The following is a 25,285-nucleotide window of genomic DNA, read 5'->3' as shown; positions in this document are numbered from 1 at the left end:
ATAGGCTCCTGTAATTGTGGTACCCTTTGCCAGGAAACCTGTCATCACTACTCCGTCCTGGTCCCAGAAGACTGAGCATGACCTTGCCAGTGGAGGGCTGCACCTTTGCCTTCTTTGGAGGTAGTGAGTCCAAGTGCTTCCACTGCATTGACTGGGCTTTGGTCTCTGGATCATAGTGATGGACCCAGGTTTCATCCTGTGTAATCAGTCTTTTGAAAAACTTTGACTCATCTTCTTGGCACATCTCCAAATTCATCCTCGAGCACTCAACGCATTCTCGCTTCTGGAATGGTGTGAGCAACCTGAGAATCCATCTGGCAGACACCTTATGCATATGCAAATGGTCATGAATGATAGTTTCCACATACCCTGTACTAATCTTGACATATTGGGCTATTTGGCGAATAGTAATGCGCCGATCTTCCAAAATGGCAGCCTCAACTTGACGGACAGATGCCTCATCAATGGCAGAAGGGGGCGACCAGGTCTGGGAGCTGTTTCCACAGACTTCTGGCCATGTTTGAATTCACAATACCAGCGTTTTACAAGGTCATATGATGGGGCATTATCACCATCAGTTTCTTTCATTTCATCAAAAGTCTCTTGTGGTGTGCGTCCTTTCAAGTACAAAAACTGGATCATTGCTCGACATTCAACAGGCTCCATTTCACACCTGACTCAGTTCAAACACCTGTAAAATAAAAACCACAATTAGTTCAGAGCTGTAATTTGCCACATAACCTGTAGAGATATAAATCAGTGCGCATGCATAATTTCAGCTAGATCAGACAACTGGAAGTGGGTCAAGAGCATTACTTATTGCACACCTCTCGTACTTACTGAAAACTTTTAAAAATCTTAAATCTATTTAGCAAAATTAAATTTTCACTGTCTTTGATTTCATTAATAATTAATTTTCTACCTGATCATGTTTTGTAATTTTTAGATATGTTCATTACTGTGACATGACCATTAAGTAGATATCATTAGTTTTACTTGGAATTCAATATTAAGTAGATATCATTAGTATTACTTGGAATTCAATATTTCAATTTTAAATTTCACTTTAATAACAAAGAAACACCTGAACGTCTTTGTTGTCAGTAAAAATAAGAAGGAAGAACTACTACTGCTGATATTAAGAGTGAACGTCTTCCCTGTTGTTAGTGAAGAGGAGGAAAGGAAGAAAATAATATCCTTGCACAAATACCAAGAGTTGGCGTTTTGTGTGTTCTTTCGACTCTACATAATTTACATGACTGAAATAGGAATGAATTAATCAAACACATTCTCCAAATTTCTATTTTGTTTCATGCAAGAAATGAACATCCGTCTGGGAATAGAAGTCCTCACACTATTCCACTTTATAAAATCTAAACAAAATAGGTTCAAGTCAAGAGGCTTAAAAATCATCTATAATATAAATCTCATCTGTCTGTTTAAATGTATGTATGTATGTTTGTATGTCTGCCTCAAACTTTCGACAGAGATGACAGATTTTCACGAGATCATATTGTTTTGAAGCATGACCCTTCGGGCGACAAATATCGAAAAATTGCCCCAAAGCATTAATACCTTCGCCTTCAACTTAGCACTTTTCTACAAGGAGGGAGTACATTTTTTCGCCAATATTTTTTAAAGTCATCCCCTCTTTTCGATTCACTAATCTTAATTTAAACTTTCACCACTTCTGGTTTGGCGATAGATGCAACGGCAAAGAGATCACATTTTTTTTCACATTCTTTTCCTCCTTCGCGGTATGGGTTTGAGCCTTCCTGCCTACTGCCAATTTTCTTTTTTCTCAACACACCCCTCCAAACACCCGGGAACGCCGAGAGCCCAGGTTAGTATCATATATTGTACAAAAAATCCTAGAATGAGATGGAATTGAAGTTGTCCAGAAAATCATAATACGGAAGTTGACAGAAATATAAGAAATTTCAAAAAAGTCCTTTATGAATTACAAATAAACTACTTTTATTTTCATCCTACAAAAAAAAAAAAATATTTGTGTTAAATATCCAGGATGTGTATATCAAGAAATCATTTTTCACAAAGGTGCAGTTGGCAGCGTGATGCAAGAAATAACATAAGATAAGTATCAGATTTGCCAAAAGGTCATTTGAATAAAAATAATGAAACTGACACCATGGGAAGAAACAACAAACATGATCAATTATCAAAGAATAAGTTAAATGTTGGATGTTTGAAAGGTCATTTTCACAGAAGAAGTATTCACAGGTGTAATCAAGTCACACCAAAGTCAGGTCAATTCATCAAAATGACCATCACCGGTAAGACACCCTTAGAGTGTGAATACAGTGATAATAATATCCCGGGGGGGGGGGAGGTTGAAGTGATTACAAATGGTTATATGATAATAACAAATAGAGTAAAAAGTGGACCTAACATTTACTTTCGGCAGCTTCATAACTCTTGCTTCCCTTATTTTGTCCTTTAGTCCTCACATTCCATGAGCAATGTTTCTGACAAATGGGTATGAATTGCTGTTTTCTGGGCCAGAACCTATCCATCTCACACTCTAGTTGTTTTTTTTGTTGTTGTTGTTGTTGTTGTTTTTTTGTTGTTGTTGTTGTTTTTTTTTTCATATATAGCTTCTTACATTAAGTGACTTTATGCTTTGTCTAGAGCAATTTCTATTAAAAAAAAAAACAAATGGATGGTTGGCGATTTGGGCCGGAAAGAATCAACCCATTGACTTCCTGTGCATGAATATTCCTTCTAACAACCATCCATTCATCACCGACGGACAACAAAGATATATAGTTATATTTTCAGATATCTGTGTCGTCAGTCTTTCAAACACAGTAAAAATACAACATTCGGAACTTTCCAGACAAACCGATACATTCAGTTATATGTTTGCTCTACATTCAAAGTTAAAAACATTAATATGTTTTAGTGATGGGGCGATTCCAATATTTTTCCCAATTCCGATACAATTACCAATTCCGATTCCTTATAAATCTCTATTTAACTATAAGGTTGTTATTTTTTCCTCCGAGTACTGTAAAAACACATGATAAATGTGCATAGAGTTTTTCAAATGTAAAAAAGACACTTGCGAGTGGGGGGGGGGCATCTGTATATTTTAGTTTTACTGGTAGTTTAAAGTCAACAAATATTTATTATTTCATTATTAATACCAGCAGGGGAAAATTTTGTTTTTAAAAAAATCGAATAAAAAGATAATTAAAGGAATCGTTTTTGGTATCGGAAAAAAGGCGCAACTTTTTTCGATTCATATACTAATTCCAATACTCCCAAAAGTCGTGATTTTTCCACTTCCCGATTCTGATTAATTGCCCCAATGCTAGATTTTTGTGTCTTTTATAGTGCAGGTACTTTACTGGAGAAAAGAATGGTGTTGTCAGTCTTTGAATTTTAGCACATTCAAAAAACATTGCGCCTCCCAGCCCCCTCCTCACTTAATCATAAAATTTGATTTCCTCATTTAAAAAAAAATTATTTGATTAATTCACATGATTTTTGAAATATGACATCTTTTTGTGATGAGTAGGGCTGTGAGAACAGAATATTCTTTTCATTCTTTTGACTCTCGAATATATATCCGACAGAGTAAGACACAGTCAAATGAACCAAGAACCACATCAGTCTATATAAAAACTTTCTTCTTTTTTTTTTTTTTTTTACATAGGCATCATCACTTATCAAGGCCAAGAGGCCACGCGAGGATAAGGGTTAAACCGTGTTCAGTAGACAATTGGACAATATAGTAATCATTAGTAATGGAAATTCAGTAAAATGTTAACTTATATGGAACGGCTCATCAAAAACTTGTTTACATTAGACTTGAAGACAACCATATTGTAGTCAGCAGGAAAGCAGGAAAACGGAAGACAATTCCATAGGCATGCAATTCTAAGCAGACAGGTGAGATTTATATATTAGATTATGTGCAAGTCTAAATAAGCACCAAGCTTTTTTTGCATATACCTGTTAGGTTTTAAAAAAAAAAGTTGTACACCGAAATTTATGTAAATTCATCCAGTATTTTTGCTTTTATAAAATAAAATAAAATTTGACATGTCTACTGCAGGTACTTTTCTATAGGTTAAAAAAGAGAAAAGAATTTGTTACCTGGAGAAACCTCCTTAGAGGAACATTTGATGGAAGATTGCGAAATTACTAAAGAGTTCTTCTTGGGAGGAAGCGGGCATAGAACTGTTTCATCTGTGCTTGGGGATTCATTTTCTACATTGAAAGACTCAGGTGTTTCTGACGAAAGGATGTTTGTTGTGTCGGCAGGTGGGGCTTCTTCAGTGACGGATGTGATTGCATCCGTGACTTGCTCACCAGTGGTGGAAAATGAGGACAAAGGCGGAGTGACTGGGGGAAGTTCCGACGATGGTTCCTGAGACTGCGAGGGGAAAAAGGATGAGTAAGGACAAGTGACAGGGTAGGTAGGTGAGAAGGAGCTACGAAAACTTTGATGCCTGCTGGGTTTAGGAGGTGGAATAATTTCATCGATAGGCTTTTCTGAAACGTCCGGGTCTATACTGGCGGAAGGTACACCTTTCCGAGGTAGCGGTCGAGGAGCAATCCCATTTTTGGTTGGCTTGTATGCAGATACTGAGCGCTGAACTATGACCGGTTTAGGGGGTTTTGCTGAAACGTCAAAGTATGTGCGAGGTCTTGGTTTTGGTGGCGTTACTAATTTGCTTGTCGAACTTGACTGCTGATTCAGCAAATTCGATGAAAAGTCTGTTGGTTCAGAAGGAGGCTGTACATTTTCCAACTGATCACACGTAGGGGTTTTGTGGGTAGAAGAATTCTCAGTTGATACAGGCAATGGCAATTTTGGTGGGGAGGGACGTCGTGGGGGTATTTTTTTGGTAACTATTGCAGGGGGTAAACGAGGTCGCTCTGGGGGTAAGGTTGACGATTTGCAACGAATGATCGATGCTGGGGGCTGTGTTTTACTTGAAGGTTCTGTAGCAAGTGCAGAGTTATCGCAGGTGAGATTTGGGTTAGATGACACCTCACCCTTGACTTTTAGCTTCTGAGGACGGGGCGGTACCGGAACCTCTGGTTTCTGATCACGGAAACATATCTCGCTCATAGGACGGGCATTCACGATTGTAATCTCCGGTTTTCTGCAAACAGAAGATGAAGAAATATTTTAACAAATATCGAAATTTAGACAAATAACAGCTTACATTTGTTTTTGCCAATTTTTTCTGGGATCTCTATTTTTTTTCTGCATTCTTTGAGATAAATAAATAGTGGTAACTAGCAGGGGGGGGGACGTGCCCGGCTTTGCTCAGGCATAAAATACACTTAAATATGATATTTTAATTTGTCCGTAAATTAATTATGTGTTCAAGCTTTTCACATTTTTCAGGAAAAGATACTATTAAATATTGGTTGATACCTCAGCTATTGATTGATTGATTCTGTTTGACGGCATATCAACCCTTTTGGATTATTTAATGTTGACTGTTTTGATAAAAGTTTTTTTTTTTAAATATTTGAGGTTCTTAGTATTTTTGAATATTTAATAGATTGTCTTGCATACAAATCATTTGCAGATTATTTTCTTTCACATATTTTATGAATAAAGAGTCTGCAATTGCGCAATCGATAAAATAGATGGAATTTGGTTTAGTTTATTGGGTCATAAAACCATGCCATCCCTCGTAACAATCACCAACCCAAATGCTGTTTGTCATAGTTTTCTATTCAACTTCATCTCTTCTTCTGGTCATGTGCTTTTGGCGATCAACAAGTGCACGAACACTGGTTTACAATTATAAAAAAATAAAGCAACAAACTAATAAGGTAAAATAGAAACTCACAAGATCATCATTGTGTGAATTCGAAAATTCTATTCTTGGCATTGGTTTTGCCAATATTTTTATAGTTAGAATTCTTTCTACAAAAACATCAAGGATTACAAGAGAGATCATGTCAATGTTCCCAACATCCTACACGAAAGTGATTTTTGTGGAACGAACTGGATTCAAACTTGGGACAATCAGGTCATCAGTCCATGTTGTTAACCACTAGACTACCCGCCCAACTCATAAGGTAAAGCACAAACTCCGACAATGTATATAGATCAATTGTAGTCTGAGTGTGTGTGATAAAGGACCTGAAGAAGTTGTCTATTGATAGCTGTTTGTTGAGACATCTTTGCCAGTCAATTGATCAGTTCATCCTCTCATTCGCTAAAGGTTGTTGATCTCCTCTGAGCAAAAACTGTAGTCAACTGTCCAAACTAAAAACTGTCTCAAACTAACTCAAAATTTCTAATTTCTAAATATGTCGACTTCAGGATTGGAAATCCTATGTCCAGATCTTTAGTCTTTCTTGGCCACTCTCAACTGACTACCCATCCAACTTCTGAGTATTCATCCTACTGCCTTTGTGTGCTTTGGTAAATTATTTCTAACTATTATCATGGCTTGTTTTTTTTACTTTCATAGTTTTTTTCCTTTTTTTTTATGAATCATTTCCTAACACTCTGTGGGATCCTGGATAGGGAGTAGGAATATCCATAGTTCCTTACATCCTTGTTATATATATATATATATATATATATATATATATATATATATATATATATATATATATATAGCTTCAAACCTGACTTAAGCAATGCTCTTTGTGTAAACAAATGGAGCTTAGGCATTTAGATAATGTTTGAACATTGTCAATTTACATACCTATCTTAGCGAATAGCATAATGATTAGGAGCGCAGAGTGTCACCAAGGCAGTAGTGTTTCAAATCTGGCTTGAGGTAGTTGTAGTCTAGCCACACTGATGAGCTGTGATACAGCGAAAAGTACTGTATATGGATGACTATATATATATATATTTACGAAAAGACTTCAGTCCATTCTGGAATTATCATTTTCGTTTTTTTGGGTTTTTTTTTCATTTTTATAAACATTTTACAAATATTATTTTGCATTTTACGACCACCATCATATAATGCAGCTTAGATGACAGTTCAGGACCTATCAGGTTGGCTACTCTCTTTTGAACCCTGCCTAGGAGCGAGAGACTAGTAGCAGATGCATCAGCCCAAATGCGACAACAATACTTCCTACATGCATATGCAACCAGTAAAATTTTAGGCTCACTTTCTTTAAATAAATCCTCATTTTTATTTAACATCTATTACCAATGGAGATTTGATACCTGTCTGTTTGAGGCGGAAACTCTTCTATTACTATCTTTTCACTCAATTCACTATAATTAGACTAATACCCAATGCTCTATTCATGGGGGAGGGGAAGTAATATAGTATATATAGGGTACTAATTGTGTTGTTATGGGGCCATCCTTCCAGGCATTACCTTCTTCACTTTTTACAGTGGGAAGAAGTAGTGCAGTCGCTGTTATGATTTCTTCATCCTAGGCATTACATGCTCCTTGGAGGGGTAGTGTAATATATGTTCCTTCGTCACCATCTTCCCAAATTAAAAAAAAGATACTCCTTCCGGTCACATTTTATTTTCATGGAAATCGCCCCACTGAATGTAAAAAACTAATTGGAACAAAAGATGATTAAGTTGTATGATAAGAAAAAACGGAGACGAAGGTCGAATCATTTCAAAAGAAGGTAGTCTTCTTAATGGACGTGATAAATTCAGAGGTAAAAAAAGTCAAAACATAATCATGGCAATGATGCAACTAATCTGTTTTATTTTAAACTATTTCTTTGAAGCATAAAATAAAAGTCCTGTACTGGCTCAATTAATGTCATATCGTGACAACAAAAAAAGAAACAAACAAACTTACTTTTTCTTTTTGTCCACTTCTGGTGGCTTGTGTGCCACAGGTTGCTTTGCAGGCACAGGAGGAGGACATCGCTTTGGGGGTGGAGGTCTAGGAGGAACTTTGGGAACTTCCTTGGTCTTTGATTCATCAGCGGTTTCTGAAAAGAGAAACAGACATAAATCAATGGATGATTGGATTATTATGAGATATTGCTTGCAGAGATCGAGGGGAGCAAATTGCACTGCAGTCACCTTACTGAATGGGATCACAAAATATTTTTTTAATTTAAATTGAATGTTTTATCAAATTAGTTCTATTATTAAAAAAAAAAAAATGAACAAATAGTAGAAAAATGAGACTGACAAAAAGTGTCATTCTTATCTAATATATAAAATTAAGCCAAGCTATTTCTTGAATTTTGTCATTGATATATTTTTTCCTACAAAATCAATATTTCATTCTGAATAGCCAGTCAATTACAAAAATTAATCAGTCCATGTTTAGTACAAACAGAGGATATTCCAATCGATTTCATTTTAGTTTTTAGTCATCGTCAGCTTATTTCTTGTATCCGAGAATTTCAGTTTCCTCTTCCCTCAGTGTTTGGATTGCAGATGGCTTCTCAGACCAATCTGAGCATGGAATATGCATGGGCAGAGAAGGCAAGCAATGCTTGGCAGAGGGCATTGTTGTTCAGCACGATTTTTTCTTGCCTGCCTCTTGATCTCCACCAGTCTTCTTTCTGCTTCATATCCTTTGGTATCGTGTATGATGGATTGGCGACACAGGCACCGATCTTAAGATGTTGTTTCCCAGATGTGAAGATCGAATCCGGTGTTTTTTAGAGTGGATTTGAGTTGGTCCTTATATCGCAATAGAGGGCGGCCAATAGGTCTTTTTCCTGTGGCTAGCTCCAAGTACAGGGTTTGTCGAGGGAGCTTGTTTTCATCCATTCTGAGGATATGCCCCAACCAACGGAGTCTGTGCCTCATGGTGGTTGCCTCAATACTGCAGCTGTATGCTCTCTCAAGAACGCTTGTGTTGGTTACATAGTCATACCATTTGATGTTCAGTATAGCTCAAAGTTTTTGTTGGTGGAATTTTTTGAGTTTAATGAGATCACTTTGGTATATAGTCCAGGTCTCACACCCGTTGCATGGTATACGATGAGTTTAGTTTTTATTGAAAGGTGTTTATTATTGAAGACGCACTTCGTCAGTTTACCGAAAGCTCCATAGGCAAGGCCAATTCGGCTTTCTATTTCATTCTCATTTGAGCACTTTTCCGATATTATGCTACCGGAAAAGTACTCAAATAAGAATGAAATAAAATAGTTTTTAGTATATGGTTGGTTATATGATTAGTTAGAAAGAAAGTCAGGATCAATTACAAATTCCATCCAACCTAATAAATCTTTCAGTTAATTTCTATTAATATGACTATCCAATCAAATTGTTGCATTAGTAGAAATTGAAATCAGTGTCATAATGTAACATGGGTATCGTCACAGGAACAAACAAACAAAGGGAAAGAAATAAAAATCCGACTGCATTTTTTTTTTTTGTGCAAATCAAAAACATTTATTTGTGGTTCTTCCAAAACAACGCATTTTATTATCTTTCAAAATTCTTTCCGCACACACACACACACGCTTTTTAAAAGTCTCTCTCCTTGCCACCTCACGCTGGCACTAGCGAGTGCTTTCTAGCCCTTGTATTTACATGTCCATCTTCCCCGTAATAGAACTTGTTTCTCCCCTCAACCACATGGTTTATTTTTCTCTCCTTTTCTTGTGATGCAAGCTCATGCACACTTGCTAATTTGCATGCGTGCTTTAATGGCTGCTGTTGCTAATATTTTCGCTAGCCAGCTATCCTTCGGCTGCTGCTCATTTTCTCACATGTGCTCATATGTGCTCTTTTACAATAATACATCACCAGACAACTAGCAAGATTTGACTTTTTTTTTTTTTTTTTTAAATGGTGGTCACCACTTATCAAGGCCCGGAAGCCACTCGTGAATAAGAGTTATTGTGTGTACAGTAATCAATGGGATAGTATCGTAGTAATCGTTAGTATTGGAGATTTGATAAAGGGTCTTACTTAAGGGGGCGGTTGATCAGGAATTTGTTTATGTTGGACTTGAAGACATCAAAGTTGTAGTCAGAGTTCCACAGGCATGCACTTCTAAGAAAGAAACTTTGTTCATGGAATCTACGTTTTGATTTAGGCACAGATAAAGAGTGGGGAAAATTACTGACAGTGGTTTCAGCTAGACGGGTGTTTTTGTAAAAGATTGCCAAGGAAATAACGATAAAGCACTTGCCAAGGAAATAACGATAAAATAAAGACATGTTCGCAACGTCTCTTCTGTGGGAGAGAGGTTGAAGGGAAGAGAAAAGGGCATCGCCCACAAAGCCACGAAGTCTATTTTGTACTCTGTCAAGCTCCTGCCCAGATGTGGCAGCAGTACTCCATCCTTGGACGTACTTTGGTTTTATATAGATAGAGAATTGCATCAGTAGTGAAATATCTTCTAGAGCAGTAGAAGGATCCCACCATTTTCTCAGCGACCTTGGCAACAGACTTGATGTGCATGTTCCATTTCAGATCAGGAGTAAAGGTCAAACCCAGAAGCTTGTCAAATCATGGAGCCTCCCCAAGACGAGAGCCATTTCAATTGAGGCCAGATGGAAATCAGAGCATTGATGATGTAACGATAGGAGCTTGGTTTTAGATGCATTAAAAGTAACCAGCCACCTCTTCCCCCACTGTACCATGCGCTCAAGATCAGAGGACTTATACTTTTGTTACATTTGTTGTTTTCCTATTTTTTATAGTGTTTTTCTTAAAGTTGACAACTCCTTTCTTTGTATATGAATTTATTTTGTTAAAACACAATTTCTTTATTAATATATATTTACTGTTAGTAACACTATCGCTTTGGAAATAAAGATCTGTCAGGGTTAAGATTATTAAAAAAAGAAAAGAAACTGAAAAACACTTTCTTTTTCCATAAAAATAATTCTCATTGTCATTTTAATATTGTTTAAATAAATAAAATGAATATCTCTCTCTCTTCTTAATGTTTCGGAATTTTTGAGATAACGATTGGTTATTAATATTGTTTGGATTCTACACACAACTGTTCTCATCTGAGTGTCATTTTCACAATGGTTTGGTCGATGTAACCGCTGTTCTTCTTCAGATTTATCTTGTCAAACTCACGAAATGTTTTTGTCAAACTCAGGAATCTAGACAAAATTTCAAATAGAACTCATTATTTCATGGGAGAAAATTGAACCTGAAGATTGAAGGTTCAATTCTCAGTGTGGTTGACTGAAAAATACAATTGCGAATTACTTAGGACTTCTATCCAGTCATGGCTGATGGAACAAGGACATGCTACCCTGTGAAATAAATAAAGGGTTCTGTTCAAAATTTCATCCAGATTCCCGAGTTTGACAAGATGCAGCTGAAGAAGGTTGGCAGTTACATCGACTAAAATGTTGCGAAAATAACACTCAAGATGAGAACAGTAATCCGAAGAAAACAAATAATACGTCTCTTGCTTATTTAAAAGTGTAGAAATTTAATTCTTTTTCAAACAATAAATATTCTGTCTTTCACAAAAATAATTGTTAGCTTAATATTTTTCAAATCATAAAACGAATTTTACTTTTTGAAATGTATTTATTCAAAATTGTACTGTTTTAGCCAGTGATTTGATTTTGGAACAATTCATTTGAAAATAGATAATATCAAAATATTTTGACCAGTGGCATCAGATTAATCACTACCTTTCTTGATTGGACAATCTCGTTTTTTTTAAATATGTTAGCAAGTAATAATGCACAAATATGATATATATTAGCATACTAGCATGAGTGCCTGGCATTGCCCGGGTGTTTGGGGGGGGAGCAAAAAAAGTGGTAGTAGGCAGGCAGGCTCAAACCTGAAAAAGGAAAAGAACGTGAAAAAAAAAAAAAGTGACATCTTTGCTGTTGCGTCCATCACCAAACCGGAAGTGACAAATATTTAAATTAAGGCTAGCCAATCGAAAAGAGGGGATGACTTTTGAAAATATCGGTGAAAAATGCAACCCCTCCATATAGAAAAGTGCCCAGTTGAGGGTGGAGGAATTAATGTTTTTAGCCAATCTTTCGATATTTGTCGCCCGAAGGGTCGGGCTTCAAAACGATACCGATCTCGTGAAAATCCGTCGCCTCTGTCAAAAGTGTTAGACAGACATACAAACATACATACATACGTACATTTAAACAGATAGGTGAGATTTATATCATAGAAGATTACAGGGTGGATAGATAAAATTATCCCTTTGAAGAGAATAACACTGTAGATTCATTTTAAAACTTTTATTGAAAAAATCAATTCAGGTAACTTGATTATGTAGTAGAGCTGACATCTATTCAATGTAGCCACCTTCAGCCTCAATCACCACCTCGATACAGGTCCGGAACTGGGAACACACCTTTTCCACAAGTGCCGGCAGGAGCTTGGTGAATACTCGGCAGATGGCGGCGATCAGGATGGCTTTGGTGTTCTGGGAGGTCATGTTGGTGATGTTTTCGACGTATAATCAAACAAAGTAGTCCAGCAGGTTTAGGTTGGGGGAAAAGATAAGTGAGAGAAGGGTAGAAAGGGTAGCACTTTGTGGCGTAGTGGGGGATTCCTTTTTCTCTTCCTTACAACTCATTTTCCACAGGAAAGACGTTGTGAACTTGTCTCTGCTTTATCGTTATTTTCATAGCAAGTATTCGTCTAACCTCCAATCTATGGTCTCCCCTGGCCTGACTTTCATAAAAAATACTTGTCTAGCTGAAACCACTATCAATAATTCCTCCCACTCTTTATCTTGGCTTAAACCTAAACAGATTTCATGAATAAAACTGCACGCCTGTTCCATTTTCCTGCTTCCCAACTAACTACAATATGGTCATCTTCAAGTTCAATGTAAACAAGTTCTTGATGAGCCATACTCTTAAGTAATCTAATTTACCCAATTCCCACTACTAACGATTACTACATTTTTCCATTGACTACTGTACACTCATTGACCCTTATTCTCGAGTGGCCTCTGGGCTTTGATAAGTGATGACACCTTTGTAAAAAAAAAAGAAAAAAAAACAATTCTTTCAAGCGGCTTAATGCTTTGTCCGAAGCGATTTACATAAAATAAACAAATAAAAAATGAATTCTTTCATTGTTGTGCCAATTATTTGTAACCCAGCATTCACTCTTGCATTAACTCAAATGCGATTCAAATTTTTGATAGGATTTGGCACACAGCTTTGTTCTACAAGATTGTCAAGCTACAGAATTGGGTTTACTGTCAGCAGCTTCATAACTCTCGGTTCCCTTATTGCTGCTTTCTGGGTCGAAATCTATCCATATAACATTTATCGTTGATTCGTTTTTGATCTTGAAATTTTTTTTTTTTTTTGTTTTTTTTTTTTGCTTTTAGTTCCTTACATCAAATGGCTCCATGCCTTATCTGGAGCAATTTCCATTAAAAAATTATTTTATTGTTGCACCAATTATTCACAATACAACATTTACTCTTTTTCTTTTCTTTTTTCATCTTTATATTTATCTATAAAGTGTTCCAATTTAAATGCTGTTTGCGTTTTTATTCTTGCTATTATCATAGCTACTTTATATTTACTAGATTTCTGAATTTAAATGTTTAATTGAACATATATATATATATATATATATATATATATATATATATACACACACACACACATACATATATACTTTATTGAACATTATATATATATATATATATATATATATATATATATATATATATATATATATATATATATATATATATATACACACACACACACACACGTTTTATTTTTTATTACCGTATCTTTCTGTTAAGTTACATTATTGTTTCAGCTACCCGGCCGTTTTTTTGTTTTTTTTTGCCGTCTGTGGCTTCCTCAGACTTTTACAGAAATGTTCGTTATTATGGGATGAAAGAGTGAAAGAGTGAATGAGGTCGGGGAGGGGGGGGCGAGTAGGGCAGAAGAAAGAGAGGAAGGGAACAAGGGGGAGGGTGGGGGGTGCTTGGTATGTCGGTAGCTGAAATAATAATGTAACTTAACAGAAAGATATGGTAATAAAAAATAAAACGCATATTTGCTCTACAACAGTATTGAGCACTTTCTTCAGTTTTTATTAATTACCATTTCCTATATATATATATATATATATATATATATATTTAATTGGACCTATATTTTTAACTGAATCTACATATTTAATCGGGGGGGGGGGCACACCAAGACTTTACGGACACTCCTTATATATTTTTAACTCTAACTACAACTACCTTTCTTCTTATCACAAATGGAGTTACACTGCATGGGTATTCGTACCTTCCGGCACCTCTCCCTCCCACTCAAGCCCCACCCTGATAGCAGGAATCACATATAATGTCATCTGCTGGAATTTGGAATGCTTCAAATTACATTCACAAACGAGTCAGGAAATTATTCAATTTTAGAATTTGTTCAGTATGTCACTATCAAAATGCCAAATACAAAAACTTAAAAAGGAAACAATTAGTTACGCTAATAATGTGCTTTTGAATAAAGCTAAAAAGTTATTTTTAGTAGAAGATAAAGGAGTCAAATGATTTTTACGTATCAAGAACCTCAAAGTTAAAGAGAAAGAGTATATAATTTATTATGACTACAGACATTGTAATTACCACTACTTATGCTGATGATTGCAGAAGCATGATACACTAGTGTCTGCAGGCATAAAAATGATTAATCTATAAATTAATACGATAGCGTGTGTGCTATTTTGTGTCACGCTTACATCCGGGTCATTTAATTGTTATGTACTTCCATTTCTTTTAATAAATAATTTTACCAAGAATTCTTCATAAGTTTTGGTTTCGGTTTTGATTATAGCTGATGGCACTCAAGTCAGTTAATTTTTTTTTATAAATAATTTTATTAAGAATTCTTCATAATTTTGGTTTCGGTTTCGATTATAGCTGACGACACTTGATGCATCTATTTTTTTTATAAATAATTTTACATCAACTTTTAGTCATTCAATGAATTTTAAAATTTATGACGTGAAATGTTTAAGTTTCAAATCAAAAGATTTTTTTATTATTCTATGTAAGACAAAGAATACATTTGAAATATTATACCTCCTTATCCTATAGGATTTCGATTTCTACCATCTATTCAGAGGAGAAAATATTAGCAAATAGTTATAATGGTTTACATTGCTCCAGGAAAATGCCTACTTTCGACCATTACCTTGTGATGTGGATTACTCAAAATACAGTTTGGATCATTTTACCACACCGCTATCAAAGACATTCACTTCGGATTTCACCATGCAATTTGGATGTGAATTTTTATATCCTTTTCATTAACTACCCTTACTTATGACATTTAAATACTTAAACAACTTTTAATTGTGATTTTCCATGTCTCACTGACTTTAGCAAATAAGGTATAAACCATTATAACTATTTGCTAATATTTTCTCCTCTGAAGTGATAGTAGACGTCGAAATCCTATAGGATAAGGAGTTATAATATTTCAAATGTATTCTTTGTCTTACATAGAATAATAAAAATCTTTTGATTTGAAATTTCAACATTTCACGGCATAAATTTTTTAAATTCATTGAATCACTAAAATTTGATTTATTTGCTCTATCTTGTATATCGAGCAATTTTTATTTAGGTGGGATAGAATTATAGAATATTACTGCCAGTAATATCTTGTAAAACTTATAATCACAGGTTTCCATACCAGTTGATTGTTAGATAACTTTATTCTGAATAAATAATTTTACCAAGAATTTCTCATAAGTTTTGGTTTCGGTTTCGATTATAGCTAATGGCACTCTAATAATCTATATTCTTTTTAAAATTTTATCAAGAATTCTTCATAAGTCTTGGTTTCGGTTTTAGTTAATAGCACCTTAGTAATCTATTTTTTTTATAAATAATTTTATCAAGAATTCTTCATAAGCTTTGGTTTCGGTTTCGATTATAGCTGATGGCACTCCAATAATCTATTTTTTTTATAAATAATTTTATCAAGAATTCTTCTTAAGTTTTGGTTTCGGTTTCGATTATAGCTGAAGGAACTAAAGTTATATAAGAACAAGTAGTTAATAAAACATGTTAAAAAAAACACTTTGAAAAAGAGTTAAAAACATATTTAATTTTAAAAAGGAAGGACAAAATAAGTGGATAGTCCTTAATCTGCAGAGTTTCGAAGAAATACTTTCCTTCTCATCAGAGGATAGGATTTAGCAAAATGCGGGATCGGATTTTGCTTGCAAAAGTATTTGATAGAACAACAAGTAAGTCATAGATCTTACTTGATAACAAAAAGTGAAGCAGAGGGAATATAGTGAAGAAAAAGGTGATTTCATGTGAATGGATAGTCTGGTGAAGGGTAAAATATCCAATAACGGTAAAATCCAAAAATCCAAAAAGTTGGTTAAATTTCCATTTCCACAAGTAAAATCCAAGGGAATCGCGTAATTGGAAGATGGTCCAAAGTAATCCTAAAGGCAGAAATCTGTGGAATAATTCAGAAATGGGTATAGGAAAAGGGAATGGGTTCAAATAAGATTATTAAAAGGAAGATAAGATGTGTGTAGAAAAAAGAATTTAAAACGACTGCCAAGGCTGGGCTGATTTTGGAAGAATGGGTGAAAAAGAAGAAGAAAAAAATTGAATGGTGATAAAGTTAATTTTAGAATAGAAAAGTCAATGTCTTATTATAAGCTCTATTTCCTATTTGGCTTTATCAAGCTTTTACATCTGGTTTAGATTACTTTATAAATATTAACTCTTCATTATTTATAATATACTTTAGTTTTGCCATCTTGGATTATTTTGGTAAACTTAACTGTAATTCTTATTTCATTATATATATATATATATATATATATATATATATATATATATATATATATATATATATTCATAAGTTTGGGATTTGGTTTCGATTCAAGCTGATGAACCCAAGTCATATGGATATATTTTTGAAATTGTAACTTAATAATATATAAAAATACATATAACTCTATAATAATATATATACAAAATCTGCAAGAATTAAAATATCATATTTAAGTGTACTTTACGACCTGGCTATGCCAGACGTCCCTACTAACTTGGATAAATACTTTCACAATTTTAACAAAATAGCTACGATAATATCAGAGCGTCTCCATTTATACTGAACATCTACAGAATGCCAACATCAATATATTGCATATGAATGAGTGCCCTGTAGAATTTCTAGTATTTATTAATATTTGTTTTTTGTTTTTTTTTGTTTTTTAATATTATAGTTATAAAAGCCCCTTTAAGAAATTTACGTTGAACCCTATTTAGGGAATTGAGGAAAAGTGGTGAACTTTGCCGAATATGCATTATTCTGACTTCCTGTTGTTAAATACTCTCGTGACTGCTGATATTGTGACAGCCCCGCAATATGACTTCATAAGTACTTAATTTCCTTCTATTTATATGTTAATTGCTGGTGGCCTGGAGGAAAGCCACTACCCCGCAAAAGTCAAAGTCGACTTTGTTGACTGGGATCAAATCTCCCAACCAGCAGTAAATACCACTTTCTACACTGATGATTGCATAAGCATAAAAAAATCAATATTTATTCAAAAATATTATATATATATATAAAAGAAGCATTGAGTAATTTATAAGTGAAAAAATAATGCAGTTTAAATTCCTAGAGACAACTAAGTTCGGCATATTGCTGACTTAGCACTTGCATAAACTGACTTACTGCTAGAAAATTCACAATTACGAAAGGGGATTTAAGTATATCGCAGTGAAGCATAAACTTAAATTGTAAAATAGAAAACAGGAATCATCAGCTGTTTACCAGATTTATATATATATATATATATATATATATATATATATATATATATATATATATTTTATTTTACTTCAGTTTTCAGAAATCAAGGGACCCATTACCTAGGGCTTACACTTGAACTCTATATGAGATACATAGATATTCCAATGTCCCATTAAAGTTCTTTATCTATCAAACACTGAATTAGTAAAGAAATTGAGAACATAATTTTCCTCTCCCCAATTCACCATTTTCATAAGTTGTAGCATATCTTTTGTTTTGGTCTCTTGGTCTTACTGGATTCCAGGAAAAAATTTATCTAGTCTGGTGGAGTATCCAGCTTCATGCTATTACTTGAGGTAACATTACTTGGAGAAGGTGCACCATTCGTAAAAGCTAATGTAAGTTAGCCATAGTGAGGAGATCTTATTTGGGCTACGAATACTATGTAATTTTGAATATTTGGTCAGGGTTTACTTCTATGGAAAAGTATCCTCATGTCAGCTTGTTCTGACAAAACAGAGAGACCGTGTGTGTGTGTGTGTGTGTGTGTGTGTGTGTGTGTGTGTGTGTGTGTGTGTGTGTGTGTGTTACTCTAAGTGATATACATATATCTGCATTGGATGTTGCCAAACTTATCAAGAACCTTGATGTTAGCAAGACAGCCGATTCCGATAACATTCCAGAACTTGCTCCTATTCTTACTAGTGATGGGACGATTCTAATATTGCTACCGATTCCACATTAAATTCCCAATTCTGATACAATTACTGATTCCAATTCAAATTCTTTATATAAATTTCGAAATATTTAACTATAGAGTTGTTATTTCTTCTCCGATTACTGTAAAAACATGTGCTAAATGTGCAGACATGTTTTTAAACATAAGTATACACTAGCGAGGGATAATCTATAAATTTTGGTTTTAGTGATAATTAAAAATCAATAAATATTTACTATTTGTTTGCCTGCTTTTCAGCTGACAACAATAGGGCCGTCTTCAAGTCCAACATAAACAAGTTCTTGATGAGCTGTTCCCCTTAAGTAATCCAATTTACCAAATTTACACCTCTAATGATTACTATGATATTGTCCCTTTGACTACTGTACATGCTTTAACCCTTATCCTCGAGTCGCCTCTGGGTCTTGATAAGTGATGATTCCTTTGTAAAAATAAATAAATAAATAAATAAAAATGTTAACATTGCTAGCAACAGTGGAAGATTTTTTGTTTTAAATAAAATCAAATATAAAAATATATTTAACGGGATCGTTTTTGGCATCGGGAAATTGACACAAATTATTCCGATTCCGATACCCCAAAAACGTCCTGATTCCGATTCCAATTAATTGTCTCAACACCAATCCTTACAAAACCATTCAATCATTGCTTAAAGCAGAAATGCTTTCCATCTATTTGTAAAACTTTGCTGGTCTACCCAGCATCCAATTTTCCATATTTCCTTTACGTACCTAACATTAAAAAGAATCTCCACGGCCAGTTTCTTTCCAACGACTTCTCATCTGTGAAACACGTTACCACACAATTTTTTATCACCTGTGATCTACAACATGGTCATCTTTCAAACACAATAAATTCCAACAAACACTTGTCATAATCGTCTTTTCACAAATTTTATTTTCAATCATCTCATAACATTCATCATCATTCAACTGACAATATGTCCTTCTCATTTACTCTTATCCTCGAGTGATTTTTTTGCCTTGATAATTGGTGACACATGAGTAAATAAAAGAGGGGATACCAAGAGACTATCAAAATAATACAGTATATTAGTGTTAGATACTAATGTATATATCTATAAAAGTGAGAATGTGTGTGAGGACATTTCACAACCTATATACTCAACGAATTTTTTATCTACAGACTTGAAATTTGGTGTATAGGGTATTTAGACATGTGGAAAACTTTTTAATCAGTTTCCAGCGGCGGGGGGGGGGGGAGAAGGCTGCTAAGGGGGTGAAAATTAAAAAAATTAGTATGTGAGGTTTTCCCATCCGTGAAATCTTATGATTTTTATGTTTGCCAACCATTTCACAACTGCGCACACACAAATCGTTCACATTATGTTAAGAATAAGTAGGTTTGAAAACACTTTTTAAAGATCGTGTCAAGCTGGCTATCGTACATAACTCACTGTCTTTAGTTTTTTGGTTTCAATTTCAGCTCGAGTATTTTGTTTTTTTTTTCTTACAAGGAATGAACTGTTTAGAAAAAAAACATAATACTCGCATGCACATGTCTTAGTTTCTTTCTTTTTTTTTTTAACTTCATTCTTTTTTTTTAAAGAATTTAACATAACGTTTAATACCTCCGATATTTCTGCTTATAAAAAAATAAGAATTTTGCATTAATTAGAATATATAATACTTATGCATATTTTTTTTTTTTTTACATGGACGTCACCACTTATCAAGGCCCGAAGGCCACTCAGGGATAAGGGTTATTGCGTATACAGTAATCAATGAGATAGTGTTGTAGTAATCATTAGTATTGGGGTTTTTGATAGAGTGTCTTACTTAAGGGCGCGGTTTGTCAGGAGTTTGTTTATGTTGGACTTGAAGACGTCCAAGTTGTAGTCAGGTGGGAAACAGGCAAGCGGCAGAGAGTTCCACTGGCGTGCAGTTCTAAGAAAGAAGCTTTGCTCATGGAATCTACGTTTGGATTTAGGCACAGATAAAGAGTGGGGAAAATTATTGACAGTAGTTTACGCCAGACGGGTGTTTCTCGTGAAACGACTGGGCAATGCCGGATTGCCTGCTAGTTTTTAATAGAACTAGAATCATGGTCCCTACGGCTGCAAATTTTAGTATATATTAAATACTAGCATGGATACGGTCCAATGCGGCTGACGAAAGTTTTAGCGAGACATATAAACATACACACACACACACACACACACACACACACACACACACACACACACACACACACACACACAGTAAGACAACTGAGATTTATATTAAATTGTTTTTAACGCCAATACATAGTTGAAAAAAAAAATTGCTTTGATTAATTAAAATAATTTCCAAAACTATTGGTACTGTTTACCAATCATTTATTTTTTAACGCTGCTTATCTTTGAATTCATGTTTTGAAACATGACGTAAATGATAAATCTATGACGTCACGCCATAGCTATAATTATTTTTGTTAAGGTAATATTTAAGGCTCTATTTATAATTGTGTCGAAATAGGTCAGTTGGTAGAACACCAGTTTGAAGATTTCCAGATTTCTTGTCCCGATTTTCGGTCCTGGCATCCGCTTTATTTGTTGGGAGTTTATTATAAACTATTTGTGCAATATTTTCCATTTCTAAAAGTGATTTAGATTTCTCTGATATTTTGAAATGAGACAAAATTTACAATACATTTATTATGCTGATGCCACATTTAATTTGTCCTTAGTCAATGTAGGGGAAACCCTTCTATACTATAACAATTTGAATTTTTGCCTACTGCTAGAGTGCCCCCCATTAAAAACGTCATTGTGTAATATTTTATTTTACTCTTGTGGGGAACCAAACAAATACAATAAATTATGACTGATGGACGGACAGATAAACAGCCGTATAAAATCTTGTAAAAGATGAAGTACAAAATCTTGTATAAGATAGGGAGAAATTGGTGAAATCAGGCACTGCAAATTTTAGGAATTGGAATCCATCAATCATTTTGGCTACCAACTCTAGCTCCTTGCTTTTTATCATAGAAAATCTTTATATTCTACATTAAAAGTAGGTCATTTTTTTTTTTTTTTTTTAAGAAAAAAGCAAGAAAAAATATACTTGTTCACATTTTATGTTTGTATGGGTTAAAGAAAGAGGAGAGCGCAGATAGTATGGATCTGAGAATATAGGGCAGGTGGGGGTAGAAGGGTGTGATACTACAGAAAGAGAGAGAGAAAGAGAGAAAGAGAGAAATAGAGAAAAATGGGAGAAAGTGGTGAACGTTGGACACACACACACAGATATGTGGAAATCAATTAAGAGTTTTTCCTTTAAGATAATAATGAGATGGCCTCAAAGAGATAACTAGATGAGTTCATAATAATGAGGAATACTTGGTGCTTTTAAGAAGTTCAAGAGATCAGACCACATAATACTTGAAAGCAATAAAAAAACACACACAAAGATAAAAAATAAAAATACAAAATTGAGGTTATGAGCGACGTAGAAAAATGTTAATTTTGTGAAATGTCATAAAAGTTAGGTTTCCAAAGTTTTGAGGTGAGGATTTTGCTTATTCCTATTAATTGGATTCTTCAGACAACTGTTCTCATTTTGAGTGTCATTTTCATGTTTTGGTCGATGTAACCTCCAACCTTCTTCAAGTGTATTTTGTTAAACTGAAGAATCTTTTTGTCAAACTCAAAAATCTTTCAGCTGTGCTCGGGAATCTGCACGGAATTTCGAACGGAACCCTTTATTTAATCCATGGGGTTGCCTGCTCTCGTTGCATCAGGGTAGACGTCGCAAGCATTTCACAACTGTATCTTGAGTGTTGCCCACAGTGAGGCTTGAACCTCTAACATTCTAGTGAATTTTCCTAAGCACTTTTATCCACTATACCAAGTTTATAATTGACTGGTTTTATCTACCCCACATTGGCTGTTAATATATTTGGTATTTTTTTAGATTAGGTCCACCTCCACAATTTTCTTTTAAATGATGACTTTTCTAAGTTTTCTATTATGCTGAATACGGAAATCGCATTGAAATTTTGCAGAAATAATTAGTTATCGAGATATAAAAAGTTGTATTATGCATTGTATTCTTTGGCGGTCATCGTTTTTACGCGCGTGCACGCGCCATAAACAAATCTACGCATGTAACAAAGATGGCCGCCAAAGAATAAAATGCATAATACAACTTTTTATATCTTGATAACTAATTATTTCTACAAAATTTCAAGGTGATTTTCGTATTCAGCCTGGCCGAAAACCTTTAAAGTCGTCATTTAAAAGAAAATTGTGGAGGTGGACTTAATCTGAAAATTTACCATATATTTATTTGCAATTGGTTTTGTTTCTCTTCTTTATTTTTCATTTGAAGTTAGAAATAAGTACATTCCTTCAATATAATTTGCAAAGTAAAAAAAATATTATAAAATATAAAAAAAATAAAATAAAATAAAACAAATAAAAATTTGTCGCTTATGTTAATTTTTATGAATAATTAAAAATAACGTTTTTTATTGGTTAAAATTAAAAGCTGTCTTTTGCGCTTGTATTAACTAAGCAGGCGTTTTCTTTAGTCAATCTAAAAACTTCTTTCAAACAGTACTTTTAAAAAGTGTCGCAGAATTTACTTCGAAAAAACTATCTTCCGAAAGAAAAGAAAAGAGAAGATCAAAGCTAAGTGTTGATTTAATTGTTTTTTATTTGAGTATATATATATATATATATATATATATATATATACATATATATCTTCTATAATATAAAGGTGTGTGCGTGTGGTCACGAATAGGCTCCTATATGGTTGACTATTTTAAAAAAAAACTGATTACATATAATGATAGAAGATGTATCGAGACACAGGAATGGGTATGTTTGATCTGGCAGAACGGTGGTTCATAAAAATTGTGGGGTCTGCGTACGCGCCTGGCCCCCAAAGTATGGAAATAAAAATTAAAAAAAAACGTTTACAAGTGTTTTTGATATAGATGTACATAAGAATATTTTGAGTACGTTTCAACTTAAATAGGGATGGTATAATGGGATCTGCGTTCGCGCCTGGCCTCCATAGAATGGAAAAAGGCACAAACTTTAACAAAGACTTTTCATATAATATATATAAAGACTTTTCATATCTATCTGCGTATGTATACTTTGATATGTTTACGTTTGAAGAAATATGGTATAAAATTATGGGGTGTTCGTTCGCGCCTGACCTCCATAGAATGGAAATATGTCACAAAGTTTAACAAGGTTTTTTAATATAGATCCACAGAATATTGTGATAAGTGTTTCAGTGTGAACAGGTATGGTATAATAAATTATGGGGTTTATCTATTTTATTTTTACTTTCATCATATTTTGCTTTGGTTTTGATACCCCCAAATTCGAAGCTATCTCTTTACAACCCTTCCTTTTCATAACCTATCATACTTTCATAAATCAGAGTCCATTTTCTGTAGGCTGTTTTTGAACCCAGTCAACGACGGGTACTTTTGCTAGTATATATACCCCCCCCCCTGCTAGTATATTATAAAACTCATATCGTCTTGCTTGGGCACTGAAACCATTCATCCAGTTGACAGCTTCTTGTTTGAAAAAATCTGCACATGTGTAATAAAATAAAAACAAAGTCATGAAAGCTTTTTTTTTAATCAACAAATTTTTCGTGTTTAAAATATGCAAATAAAAACAAAACTAAATCCCTTCTGCTTTTTTTTTCATCGATATTTTATGAATTTTATTTGTATTTTACATTGCAAGTTGGAATCGTTTTCAAACAAAAACAAAAATGTTTACGATTTAGTCTATTTTAAAGTGTACTTGACAGTTTAAAAACGTTAAAATTACTAAGATCAGCTTGCTCAGTCGTTGAAACTGTGTTAATAAAAAGAAACTACCTATCAACACATAACATCTAACTTTTTTTTATACATAGAACATAACAAAAAATCGTACAATAAGTAACTGTTACCAAAGGCAATAAAAGTGACATCTCATAGTTAAATGGTTGGTTAAGAAATTAAAATTATTTAACCGGTAAATCCTATTTCTTACTGTAACTGTAACCAAACGCAATAGCAGTTACTTTTCTTACATAATTTCTTTAGTTTTTACAATTTAAAATGACTTGCAAATGTTTATTAATACTTTGAAGCTTATGCAAACAGCCTGTTAAAAACGTGTAAAACTTCTAGCCGTTGACTTATAAGTATTTTCGTTAAGAATCGCACTTCTTTGTTTACAAAGCTATTTAGCGGAAGTGACGTCAGACAAATTTTAAGGTATGGATGACTAATATAATGTAGCTTCTTTTTTTTTTTAAAGCAAATATAAAAATAGAACGTTTCTTAATTTTTGAAATGAGGATTGGTTATTCATATTATTTAGATTCATCGGACTCCAAATTCCATCCAAATTCCTTAGTATGACAAAAAACATTCCTGAGTTCAACAAGATACACTTGAAGAAGGTTGGAGGTTACATCGAATGAAACGTTGTGGAAATGGCACTCAAGATGAGAACAGTAGTCCGATGAATCCAAATAATATGAATAAAAATAAAAGTTTTGATAAATTTTGGACTTGGTTTCCACCTTAACCTTTTCATTTAAAATGACAACTTTTGCACGTTTTCAGGTACGCTGACAACGAATATCGCATTAACATTTTCCGCAAAAATGTAATTTTCCGGACATAAAGCAATGTAATTCTTTATGTTAAAAGTGGTGGTCATTGTGGTACGCAACAATGATTATCGGAATGAACCTTAAAAAACAATGTAACTTTTAACTAGTGATGGGACGATTCCAACATTTATCCTGATGTACTAAATTCTCAATTTTGATACAATTACCGATACCAATTCTGATTATCTATAAATCTGTAAATATTTTATTATAAA

The 25,285-nt window shown here is 33.9% G+C and overlaps 1 protein-coding gene across 9 annotated transcripts in view; it reads right to left on the bottom strand.

Moving 5' to 3' along the window:
• Positions 1–25,285, bottom strand: part of LOC145242123 (uncharacterized) — a 178,044-nt gene that overhangs the window by 56,353 nt on the left and 96,406 nt on the right. For all 9 annotated transcript variants that reach the window (XM_080105039.1, XM_080105040.1, XM_080105044.1 and 6 more), the window contains 2 exons: positions 7,793–7,928; positions 4,123–5,138 (listed from right to left, as the gene is read on the bottom strand). In XM_080105039.1, coding sequence (XP_079961165.1) covers positions 4,123–5,138; positions 7,793–7,928 — 1,152 coding nt within the window. The remainder of the gene's footprint in view (positions 1–4,122; positions 5,139–7,792; positions 7,929–25,285) is intronic.

Source organism: Euprymna scolopes, chromosome 21 (genome assembly GCF_053919585.1).
Source record: "Euprymna scolopes isolate OS-2025 chromosome 21, ASM5391958v1, whole genome shotgun sequence".
Lineage (NCBI taxonomy): Eukaryota > Metazoa > Mollusca > Cephalopoda > Sepiida > Sepiolidae > Euprymna > Euprymna scolopes.
The sequence above is the reverse complement of the archived record's forward strand: the minus strand, read 5'-3'. Positions and strand labels throughout refer to the sequence as shown.